Source organism: Apus apus, chromosome 1 (assembly GCF_020740795.1).
Source record: "Apus apus isolate bApuApu2 chromosome 1, bApuApu2.pri.cur, whole genome shotgun sequence".
NCBI lineage: Eukaryota > Metazoa > Chordata > Aves > Apodiformes > Apodidae > Apus > Apus apus.
Window position 1 is genome coordinate 168,813,370 of NC_067282.1, and position 12,167 is coordinate 168,825,536.

At 42.4% G+C, this 12,167-nt stretch overlaps 1 protein-coding gene across 2 annotated transcripts in view; it reads left to right on the forward strand.

Moving 5' to 3' along the window:
- Positions 1–12,167, forward strand: part of PTPRB (protein tyrosine phosphatase receptor type B) — a 63,048-nt gene that overhangs the window by 33,786 nt on the left and 17,095 nt on the right. For both annotated transcript variants that reach the window (XM_051614801.1, XM_051614810.1), the window contains 10 exons: positions 924–1,187; positions 1,887–2,150; positions 3,041–3,310; positions 3,945–4,208; positions 5,052–5,315; positions 5,628–5,909; positions 7,028–7,306; positions 9,054–9,203; positions 10,483–10,726; positions 11,830–11,936. In XM_051614801.1, the coding sequence (XP_051470761.1) occupies positions 924–1,187; positions 1,887–2,150; positions 3,041–3,310; positions 3,945–4,208; positions 5,052–5,315; positions 5,628–5,909; positions 7,028–7,306; positions 9,054–9,203; positions 10,483–10,726; positions 11,830–11,936 (2,388 nt within the window). The remainder of the gene's footprint in view (positions 1–923; positions 1,188–1,886; positions 2,151–3,040; positions 3,311–3,944; positions 4,209–5,051; positions 5,316–5,627; positions 5,910–7,027; positions 7,307–9,053; positions 9,204–10,482; positions 10,727–11,829; positions 11,937–12,167) is intronic.

The following is a 12,167-nucleotide window of genomic DNA, read 5'->3' on the forward strand; positions in this document are numbered from 1 at the left end:
AGAATGTTGAGTGTGACTCTTTCAATGTGTGTTGTTCCAAATATACAAAGCAGCACTTAGTTTATTACCAATGTTTAAGCTGCAGACATATAGAAAGTGAGAGACCTGTGCTGTGAAATTGAAAAGCAAATTTTGAAATATGGAAAACTGAAAAACGGTTGTACTGATTTCCATGGAAGCTTAGTATTTATGCTTAAACTATGCCAGAATGTACAGGACAGTTATTACTGGTCATGGAAATGTGTAAAGAAGAAGACAGGCTGGATTCACTCTATGCAAATTACCCCAAGAACTGGAGCTGCAGAGCATGGGGCAAGGGTGGTAAAGTGGCTAGTGGTGAGCCAGCAGGGATCTGGATGCAGTCTGACTGTCTTCACCTAGTGAAGCCACACTAAGAAACCAGGCTTATTAACACAGATGTAGGAATGGGCAAAAATAACTGACCTGAGTCTGGCAGGAGTTGGGAAGTGCACAGTGTGGTGCTACGTGATGCAGACGGGTTGCCTCAAGTCTCCACTAGCTCAGGCCTCTTTGCACCATGTTTGTTGTATGTGCAGATTCTACTCAATTGCTGTTAGCTTTGCAGGCTTCCTTGCAGGCTCCATTATTACTCATTTATTATTTTTATGTTGATAAATTGTGGACTCCCTGTTCTGAAATGGGATCTTCCAGTGTTAGATATGTGCAAACCACAAAGAGCAGTCCTTAAAAATAAATGGAATTTAATTATTTTCCTAGGGAACTGAATTAAAAAATTGAGCTCACAAAGCACAATCCTTACAAATAAATGGAATTTACTGCTTTTCCTAGGGAACTGAATGAAAAGGTTTAGCTCAGGGGCATGGCTTCAGAGCTTTTTTCTTTCTGCTGTGATCCAGTAATAAGTATTGAGAAGTTTCCCATCTTTCTTCTTACCTCTTCAGTGCCAGAGTCAGTGAAGGAACTGACTCTTAGTAACAGAAGCACAGAAGATCTGCAGGTAACTTGGTCAAAAGCTGAGGGGGATGTTGATAAATATGAGATTCAGCTCCTCTTCAATGATATGAAGATCTTCCCACCCATTTTCCTTGGGAACACTATTGAGGAGTACTGGTTCACAGCTCTGACTCCAGGACGCCTATACAAAATTCTTGTCTTGACCATCAGTGGAGATGCACAACGTGCTACTTTCATAGAAGGCCTGACAAGTAAGAAATAATGTGGTATTTAAAATGTGTTGAGGCTTATGAGGCACAGAAAAGCAAGAGTAAAGCGTGACCTCATTTGAACTCCTGTAACACTGGCACAAAGACAACAGATCTCATGAAAAATCATGCTAGTACTTCAGCCAACTTGATCTGTGCTTAATAAACAAGTGTTACAGTTGCTGATATTTGATAATTGGCAGATAATGATTTGTTGCATGTGAGTGGTATTGAGAAGTCAGTGTTTGGATTTCTGTTATTCCCTTGCATGCCAGTTGTTTTCTTCGTATCTCTAGCTATTTTATGCCTCTGTATACCCACCTGAAATGAATGAGTTTATAACTGTACAATGGCCAATGAACTAACTGTACATAAAAGCCTTTGACTTTCTGAGCTGTTTCTAAAGCACCATTTGGAGGAAATGGATGTTCCCCAGTTAAAGGAACACAAACTTTTTTCTGTTTAACTTACATTTTCTTTTGTTCCTGTGAACACGTAGAATTGCTTTTCTAAAATGGCACAATCATACACAAATGTCTTCACCTTTACTTATGTTTGCCCATTCATGAAATGACTTGCGCCTGTAAATCCTCTTTAACCTTTGAATAATTTGCTGTACCCATTAAAAAAGTAGGAATTAAGAAGTCTGAATCAAACAGGAAATTTGTAAGCAGGTGCCTTTGTGTTCCTTTTTTTTTCTAGTTCCAAGTGTGGTCAGAAACATTCATGTATCACCTAATGGCATGTCAAACAGCCTGAAAGTGAGCTGGACTCCTGGAGGTGGAGATGTTGATTCCTACACCGTGACTATATTTCAGCAAAACCATCAGCTTGATTCCCAGAGTGTCTCCAAACATGTCTCTGAGCACGTGTTTCACAAGTTGGAAGCTGGGGAACAGTACCGGGTGGTGGTGCAATCCAACAGTGGCACCTTGCACAACAGCTTAGCAGCATTTGGGAGAACAAGTACGTTCATTTTGAGACAAGGAGCAAGTTGCATTATGTCTTTCCAGAAGCTGACCCTTATTTAATAATGTTTATGAATGTACCATTGGGCATGGGGAGACCCACACTCAACGAGAAGTTTGCATTTCAAAGAGCTGGAGTCCCCACTCTTGCAAACACCTAGGCATGGGTCTCTTAACATCAGTGAAATCTGTCACCTGTAGCTTTACCGGAATGAGTGTGTGTGGAATTCAGGTCCCCAGCCCAAAGTGTGCCTTCCTGGGATGAATGCAGTTCCAGTCCTTCCCAGTCTTGTGCCTGTACCCATCCAACACACACATCTGCAGGGCTCCATGTAGTTAAATACTGTGTTCTAGCAGACCCCATTGCATGGTCAAGGCTTGCTAAGACAATGTATTGCCCAAATACACTCATGTGTCAGGACACACAAACAGTGTCACACTTTGTTTTTAATCCATCCTCTCTCTTTAGCACATGCATGTGTTTGTTGTGGCCTTTACTTTTGTGCAACAGCTGCTGGCTAATGCTTTCTATTCTGCACCACTGTTTTGCACCATTTTACCACTTATTTTTCAGTTCTTTTTCACATGCCTTTCTTAACTGTTTTGATCAGTTCCTCTCACTCTCCTTCTCCCTCTTTTCATGATAATTTATGCATGTCTCTTGCTACTCCACCAGGTTCAGATGTCCATGGTGCTCTGTAACTTCACCTGACTGTATTTGTCTAGGAATTATTTGCTTGTGCAAACACATGCACAGATACCCCTTTTCCCACAAGTGAACCTGCAAATGTATAAAGATATTTTCTATTAATTACTCTTATTCTCAGTTGTGTATTGTATTGTCTGTGTCTCAGCTGGTAATGTCCTGTCTTTAATTGTTGCTTCCAGTTCCAGCCTCTGTCCAGGAATTATTAGCCCATCATGCTTACAGCAGTCATTCCTTGTTGGTAACCTGGCAGAAAGCTGCTGGTGTAGCTGAAAGATATGACATTCTGCTTTTGAATGAGCAAGGAATCCTCCTGAGCAACAAATCAGAGCCAGCTACTGCCAAACAGCACAAATTTGAAGATTTATTAGCTGGCAAGAAGTACAAAATACAAGTTTTGACAGTCAGTGGTGGGCTCTTCAGTAAGCGAGCAGAAACTGTTGGTCGAACAGGTAATTAGAACATCATGGTTTATTTATAGTTCCCTCAGTCACATAGCATTAAATACATGAATCATCTGTATTTTGTGATTATAGAACAATTCTAATAGAAGCAGACTCCAGATATTTATGCATAATTTTTCATGATATGTGCTCGGTATGCAGACCTGAAATCTTTTGGCATAGTAATGTGGCCATGGTTCATAATAAGGATATTAAACCAAAGTGATGAATGCCTCCCTCGGTCTGTTATGGAACCACCTGAATGCTTTATTGTCATCAAGTTTTAAATTTATAGTCTCAAGACTCTTAGCTCAGGATCTTATGCGAATACACACCTCTAAACTTAGAGCAACATCTTGAAGTCTTTACTCAGAGCTTCTTGTAGAAGGTAATGGACACATACTGTTTCCCTGTGAACACAGGCTGAAGCACAGGCCTGCTGGGAAACAAAAAAATTTGTAGTGGAGAGACTCAGTGGCACCTCGTAAATGCTTTCCCCTTGCTTCTGAAAGTTGATGTTGACATTACTCAGCTACTTGTGGCATGATTCAAATGTATTCCAGCCAAGTTGTTACTTTATTAAAGGTTCAGCTTAGTGGCTAGACGCTTTGATATTTACTCTTGCATTTATCTTTCTTTTCAGTTCCAGCAGCTGTGACAAATCTGAAGGTCACAGAGAACACCACTGACCGACTGTCCTTCAGCTGGACCACCTCGGAGGGAGAGCTTGATTCGTATGACATCTTCCTATACAACCCAGACAAGTCCCTTCATGACAGGATTTCAGGAGAGCAGCACCTGCAGCAGTGTTCATTCCAGAACCTGCGTCAAGGCAGGATGTACCGGATGGTGATTGTTACCCACAGCGGAGACCTCACTAATGAGTCATCTGTCTTTGGAAGAACAGGCAAGAGCATCTAAGAAAATCATGTCTCCAGTGTGGTGCTCATGGGGAACAACAGGGAGCTGGTCTGAGTCTGATGCTCATGCTAGATTAAGGCAACTATTTAAAATATCAAAATGGGCTCTTACACATTAAAAGCTGTACACAAACAGGAAGGTAGATTTTGAATTATGTGTTTACAAGAGGAAAAATGAAACAAAGACCTTTACGATAGTTCCCAGATATTCAGGTCAGGAGAAGGACATCCCAATGTATGCTGATTAAACCTTAAAGGAAAACAGCTGTCTCCCATCCTAAAAGCAGTATTAGTCTATGAGTGGAAGAGACCAAAAGGCAAAGCAAGTAGGGTTAATGTGGCAGGCAATCTACCAGTGAAATGAAATTTGTTTCCCACGGGAAGCTCTGGCTGCAGCTTTGTTTGCTGTGCGACACGAGGGAAGCAGAGTTTTCTAAGCAGCTCTAGCAGCCCTGACACTCTGTGAAACCTTTTCTTCATCCTCTGAAGCACCATATAGTAACTTTTCTGTAAGACTGCGTCTGGACAGTGGTACGCTTTCTTCAGCTACCTCAGGATTGGATCGTTCCAGACTCTTGAGTGGGGAAAAGGTGCTTAATATTTGCAAAACTACCTATCATAAACATTTCAGCCTCTTTTGGGAACACTGGCAGTTCAAAATAAGAAAGGAAACCATTGAGATACACTTCCTGATGCTTCCTGGCTTTTCAGCCAGCTGTGGTGGCTGTCTAGTTTATTCCATGTCTCTCATTACAGGGTAAGTGTAAGGTCTGTTCTACAGACAGTGTAAGGGTGTTCTACATGAAGTAATATTCATCCCCTTTTTTCAGTACCGGCCCCAGTTGTTGGTCTCAAGGCATCCAACCGAAACATGACAGACAGTCTGTGGTTCACCTGGGGTCCAGCAGCAGGAGATGTTGACTTCTATGAGCTGAATCTCTACAACCCAAATGGGACACAAAAAGAAACGTGGCACAGGAAAGACCTGAAAGAATGGCATTTCCAGGGACTAGTTCCTGGCAGAAAGTACACTCTAGTTGTCGTGACACACAGTGGGGACCTCAGCAATACAGCAAACACTGAAGGAAGAACAGGTAAAAGACACAAAAGCTTTGGTGGTTTTTTTTAGACCCATCTGTCAGGATTCATATTAGTTTACAACTATGCAACAGGGAGGTTTTCTTGTAAGTGTCAGTGAAGGTGTAAAGATAAAGGACATCCTTAAGGGTATTAAACCAATAGAGTGTGATTTTGTTGATCACTGTTTTTCTTTCAAAGGCTCAGGAATATATTATAAACCACTGTGTGATGCATGAAGAAAATAATGCTTGTTTCATCTTACTTGTGTAAACATGTTTTAAGAATCTCTTGGTGTTTTTTTTTCCTTTCCCCCCCTTTCTGTGTAGCACCCAGCCCTCCTAACACTGTATCGTTTACTGATGTTGCAAACACTTCTTTATCAATCACTTGGCCGGGTCCTCCAGACTGGACAGACTATGACGATTTCGAGTTGCAGTGGCTTCCAAAGGATCCCCTGACAGTGTTCAACCCCTACAGCAGCAGCAAATCTAAAGTACGCATCATCTATGGCCTGCGGCCGGGAAGACTCTATGAGTTCAGTGTCAGAACTGTCAGTGGCGACAGCTGGAAGACCTACAGTCAGTCACAGTCTGCAAGCGTGAGAACGAGTAAGTGCCCAATGCCTTTTGCAGTCAGTATTTTCCATTAATACATTCATGAATGAATTTGGCTAGACTCTGAGACCTTGCTGTGTGCAAGGTCAACTGTTCAGAGATTGAAAATAGACATACATTTACAATCTTTGCATCCCGAGTGGGGCTGTTTGGTTGCAAAGCCTGAACCAATCAGTTTCAGGGGTAAAAATAAGGCTAAATATCCCAATTTCTCTGACAGATACTGAAATAATAAAAATGTTTTGGATTGATCAGACAGAAAACATGGATGAAATCCTGCTGTACTAGGTTTAAAACTGAAACTGTTGCTTCACTGCTAAGCATTTTTGTCTGCAGATCCACATCATCTCTAGCTGTCTCTAGCAACCTTAGTAGCAGGCTGATTTGAAAAAGTGACCTGGGATTGTCAAAATAACTGAGCGTTGATCAACCCTCATGTCCCTTGGGGTGGGATTCAGCTCTAGATTGACATCTATGTTTAGTGAACTGAATAGCTCTTTAGAGCTTCCTCCAGATTATTAATTAATATGAGAGCATAGCTACCTCTTTCACCTGTGTTTAGTCACTTAAATGTTGGTGTCTGCCACCTGAAAGTGAAATTGCATCTATGTTACATGTCATATGTTATAAATGGCACTCCAATATTACATGGATAAAGCATACTTCTGTTATATGTTTTAGTAAAATGGACACACTACTTGCTACCTAGGAAACCAGATCAGTCAAGAGATTACAGTATCAGTACTGACTGATCATTTTGACCACATGTAACCTCCAGATAAGTTGTAACATAGTTCTAGAAATCCATTGCTTTGCAGTGTTGCTGTTCTTGTTAAGACTTCAAGTAGTTTTGTTTGCTTGTTTTCACAATTCATTACTGTAGCTTCACAAACTGATGAGGCTGATGTTGCTAGATCAAATTTCAGATGGCTAAAATGAGTTTGACAGCCTTGCCTAATAATCAGACAGCACACACTTGCAGGAAAGGTGGGAATCCTGGCTCCCAGCCTCCTCTAATCAAACAGTTGATGCAGAATCTAGAGGCCATAGAACAGAGTATATGATTCCTATCCCTTTTCTCACTGAGCTTCCACTTCTTAATATTCCTCTAGAACCAGACAAGATTCAAAGTCTTCATTGTCGGCCTCAGACCTCTACTGCCATTGCATGTTCCTGGACTCCTCCTGATTCTGACTTTGATGGATACAGCGTCGAATGCAAAAAAATGGACACTCGTGAAGTGGAATTTTCTAAAAGGATAGAAAAAGACAAATCTCTGCTTAATATCATGACCCTTGTTCCCCACAAGCGATACCTCGTGTCCATCAAGGTGCATTCTGCAGACATGACAAGTGAAGTAGTGGAAGACAGCACCATCACAATGATCGACCGTAAGTGGAATTCTGAGTTGCCGTGGAGGGAGGAAGTGAGCAGCAATGAGGAATTGTTTTCGTTGGTTAGACAACAAAAGGAGTTCTAATCTCCCCAGTTGCCAGTGTGTGGCACTCATTGTCTGGTGGCCAAAACACAGTGAACCTGTTCTTTGGTCTCTTGTGACAGATGATGCAGGATTTTAGCTACGTTGCCTTTCATTCCATTGCCAGACCTGTTTATTTGACTTGTTCATGAAATATAGCCTGAGAAACATATATGTTATAACATATATATATACACACACATATAGAGAGAGAGAGAGTGATAATTGGAGGAGGTTTGAGTTGGAGGCCTGTAGCCAGCAGTGTCCCCCAGGGGTCAATACCTGATCTGGTCTTGTTCAACATATTCATCAGTGACCTAGACAAGGGGACAGAGTGTATCCTCGACAAGTTTCCCAAAGTGGGAGGGGTGGCTGACACTCCAGAGGGCTGTGCTGCCATCCAGTGTGACCTAGACAGGCTGGAAAGCTGAGCAGAGAGGAACCTGATGAGGTTCAACAGGGGCAAGTGCAGGGTCCTGCACCTGGGGGGTTAGGGGCAGACCTGCTGGAAAGCAGTTACGAGTGCTGGTAGATAGTAAATTACCCATGAGCCAGCAGTGTGCCCTTGCCACCAAGAAGGAATCCAAGAAGGATTACAGATTTCCATAGCATGTGCTTTGAAACATCTTTGGTTTCTCCACATGTAGGTCACTGAGAGGCAGCAACAGCATCTGCTGGTGCCTCTGTACTGCCAGGCATCACCATGGTCAACAGGCTGCCATTGCTGGCTCTAGGGATGCTCCAATTATTGCAGTGCTTCTGGATTTAGTGGCACAGCACAACACAGAGGTCTAAAACACTCCAGGACTAAACTTCTCAAAAATGACAGGATGGCCAGGAAGCCTATATCCAGGGGTGCCTCTATAGCTGCTTATTAAAAGCTGCATTTTTTATAAATGCTAGATCATAAAAATTATGTTTGTTTTTTGGGGGTAGAGAGCTCTAAAACCTTTAGAATTTTAGCCACTTGCTTATTATATATGTGGCATGTTTCCTGAACATGCAATATAGTTTCAGTAATACAGATTTTTAATAGATTCAGCCATGTAGATTCTTAAAATCCCTCCTTTGCCGCACCGTCCTCTGAAGGTTTTTCACTACGTGTTTCTCTTCGCAGTTGCTTCTGTTGTATCACTGTTTGAGGTATAGCTTTCTATCATACAAAGAACATCTCCTATGGAAATTCTGCAGTCAGTCAGGAAAACGGTACTCTGTAGTTGAGTGTGGTATCTGGCTGAGTCAGGGCTGTTCCTCTGGAAAAGGAAGCAGAAATTAGATTCTTAAAATAGGTAACTTTCTGTAGTGAGTGTACTAAGTGGCCTCCAAATACCTGATGTAAACCTGTGTCATTTTTAGCAGCTACAAATTCTGATTTCATAGATTTAGCAAGACTTTAGTGCATTTCCATGTGGACTTCTGCAGGGATTCCTACTGAGGAATCTGTTACTATGGTTAACTCACTGCTGGCTTGTTTAATCCTTTGGCAGTTTCTCTGTAGGAGATGAAGACACTTTATTGATTGCAAAAAGAACAGAATCAGAGACTTGCGTCCAGTCACCTGAGCTTTATTGTGAATTGCATTTCCCTTACTGGGTCTAGTTCACAGCAAATACATATATGATGTTTTCTCTCTTTTTTTTTTTTTTTTTTTAATTCCTCAGGTCCTCCTCAGCCACCTCCAGACATACGAGTGAACAAAAAAGAGGTGCTGATTACCAAATCCTCCATCAACTTTACTTTTAACTGCAGCTGGTTTAGTGATACTAATGGAGCTGTGAAGTACTTTACTGTGGTTGTGAGAGAGGCTGATGGTAAGTGTCATGATTTAATACCATTCTCTCTGTAGTCTGTAGGAGTTATGTGGGGAGGTACACCCCCATCACTACACAGCAAAGGAGCTTCTCCTCATCTAGTGGCTGAGTTTCAGAGAGGTTTTGGATCTGTACCTGCTCCCTAGCCTGGGAACTTAGAAACTGTCTTCTCCTGAGACAGTCAGCAGCAACTGCAGCACTCAGCCAGAAGCAGTAGCTAGCTTCTGTACTGTAGGTTACACTCTCATATATGTTCAGGAAGAGTCCACAGTAGAAGTGTTATGTTGGGTGTCATTGGCAGTGAATACTTAAAAAATGGCCAGCTATGCACAGATCTCAAAAGGTAGTTTAAATCTTTGCTGGTAACACTAAGTCAACTTTTTTGGAGAACTTCAGTAAGCTATGCTGAGAAGGTGAAGGTAACATCTCCCAAGTGGTGTGTGTTTACTGAGGAAAATGACTTTGCATGCAGCACTGTAAAACAGAGCAGAAATTGACCTCATAGCATGCATGTAAACCTCTCTTTTTGCAGTTGACCTATTTGTGACAAAACAGATGCATGTCTCAATAATTAATACCTTGGTTTTAGAAGTGGCTTCATTTACTGGCATGCCAGGACATATTTTGTGACCCTTGAGAAAGTTTCTTAGCCTCTCTGTCCATCAGCCCTTGGGAAAAAAAGCAGATATAATATTTCCACTGCCTACTCTGTCATGTTTGTGCAGACCATACAGCTCTTTGAGAAAGGCACTACTGATTGCCATGGCTTTGCCTACCTGAGTCTTTATATGTTATTGTCAGTTTCCATTCAGTGGACTCCAGTAATTTCCTGTTGCAGCTTTTCTTTCTATACAGTGGACTTGTCAGTGTGTGAATTTTTGTTACTTCCTTTTTTACTTCCTTCCTTAAAGTAGCTGCTGGTAGGGTCCGGGAATGTGGATCACAGAGATTCCCACCAACAGCACAGGCAAAACTGTAGCACTGAATTCAACCTGTGCATGCCTATTGCAGCATTGTTTCTGGAAAAATTACACTGAGGTCTTGTGAGGAAATCTGTCTTAAGTTCCCCAGAAAAATGAGAGCAAGGTTGGTACTAGAAACAAGTAGTTTTACAGGAGCTACCACTGTAGCTTTGTATTTCCAAGGTAGACTGTGCAGCCTCCAAGAAATGCTAGAAAGTTGGATAAGAATATGTCTGTCAGCAGCTTGAGCATATGAACTGCATCACATTAATGGCTGTGATATGTAAACCTTCTGTCTTTCTCTGCATATGTTGTAGGAAGTGAAGGACCAAAGCCTGATGAGCAGCACCCATTACCTTCCTACCTGGAGTACAAACACAACGACTCTATACGCATCTACCAGACAAATTATTTTGCCAGTAGATGTGCTGAAAACCCTGACAGTGACTATAAAAGCTTTGAGATTAAGCTTGGAGGGGAAATGGAAAATCTGGGAGGAAGGTGTGATCCAGATCAACAAAAATTCTGCGATGGACCTCTAAAGCCTCGGACTGCTTATAGGTTAGATTTATGTTGGTAGTTGTGCTATGGTGTGCTCACATTATTAAGCATGATGCTTTTGGATGCCTGATGCACTTGAGATTCTGTAGATTAATAGCTGGGTTGTACAACGTTCTTGTTTCACCATGAATTTATAAAACCTTTACCCATGCCCCCGTTCCATAGGTATGAACCAGTCCTTCACTAGCATGGGAAATACTATAAATTATGCACAAAACTCCATGCAGTGAATGGGTTTGTTTAGTTTAGTCAGTGTGAGCTTTCCTATAGCTGCTAAATCTGTCTTTTGGAAAGAAGTCAGAAGAGTACTCAACAGGAAAAGGCAAGGACGCTTCACTCAGTCTGTTTGGCAGCACTACCCCACAGCAGTCCTTTGGAACAAGCTAGAAAAGACCTGGAGGTTTTACATGTAGCACCAGACCCAGGCTCCAGAGCTCGGCCTGGGTTGACTGTTGGGTGCAGAAGAGGGTGACTAAGAAGACCAAGCTTAGCAATTTCAAGCTGCAACACCAAATGTGAGCTCCAGTGCAGCTCAGTCATGCCTCTCCTGCAGACACTCTCCCAAAAAGTCTGCAAGCTGCACACTGGACAACCACATGGACAGAAGGCATGTGCCAGGCAGTGAACATCATGCCTTAGCTTCTTCATCAGCATCAGGACAGTGTTTGCTATCCAACCACAGAGTCCACTCTCATTAGGGCCCATTTCCGAAAAATGCAGTGTGGGAAATACCCAAGTTACCAAGAGAACCACGAGGGCTGTAATATTTCTCCATTCACAGACCCCCACCCAGGCACATGAAGGGAAAACATGTCCCCACTGAATCATGTCTGAGTCCTCTCCCTCCTGCTAGTCCTGCCTTCAGGCACGCTCAGGCTGTGTGTGCCAGCAGCCAGAGCCTGGCTGTTACCCTGCCAGGGCACCTCACAGCTCTCCACCTGTGCTAGCTGGGCTCTCCCAGCTGTACTGCTTAGCTAAGGTGCCTGCACTAAGAACGGTGGAAAGGTTTTAGTTTTTTATAAAGGGCAAATGAGTTCTTACTTTTCTGTTGTTGGTTCTGAGTATCTGATGAGCTCTAACTACAATGGTACTGGTTTTTTTAGGATCAGCATACGGGCTTTTACCCAGCTCTTCAGTGAAGACCCGAAGGAACTCCCTAAACCACTCTTTGCAGACACTTTCTTCTCCTTACCCATCACTACAGAAGCAGGTGAGTTTCGGGCTTGTTTTTCAGTGACTGTTGCATGATTATATGTAGTGCCGCAGAGCACTGGTATTTAGAACTATTTGCAAGGAGCAGAACAAAACAAGTTTGTTGTGCCTGTCCTGAAGGCTGCTCTGAAAAGAGGCCAGAGCTGTCACTTACCCAGCCTTAGTTGGAAAATTCAGAGGATGGTTTAATGGAGCTGCTGACAGTAGAGGAAGGGGTGAATGCTCAGTG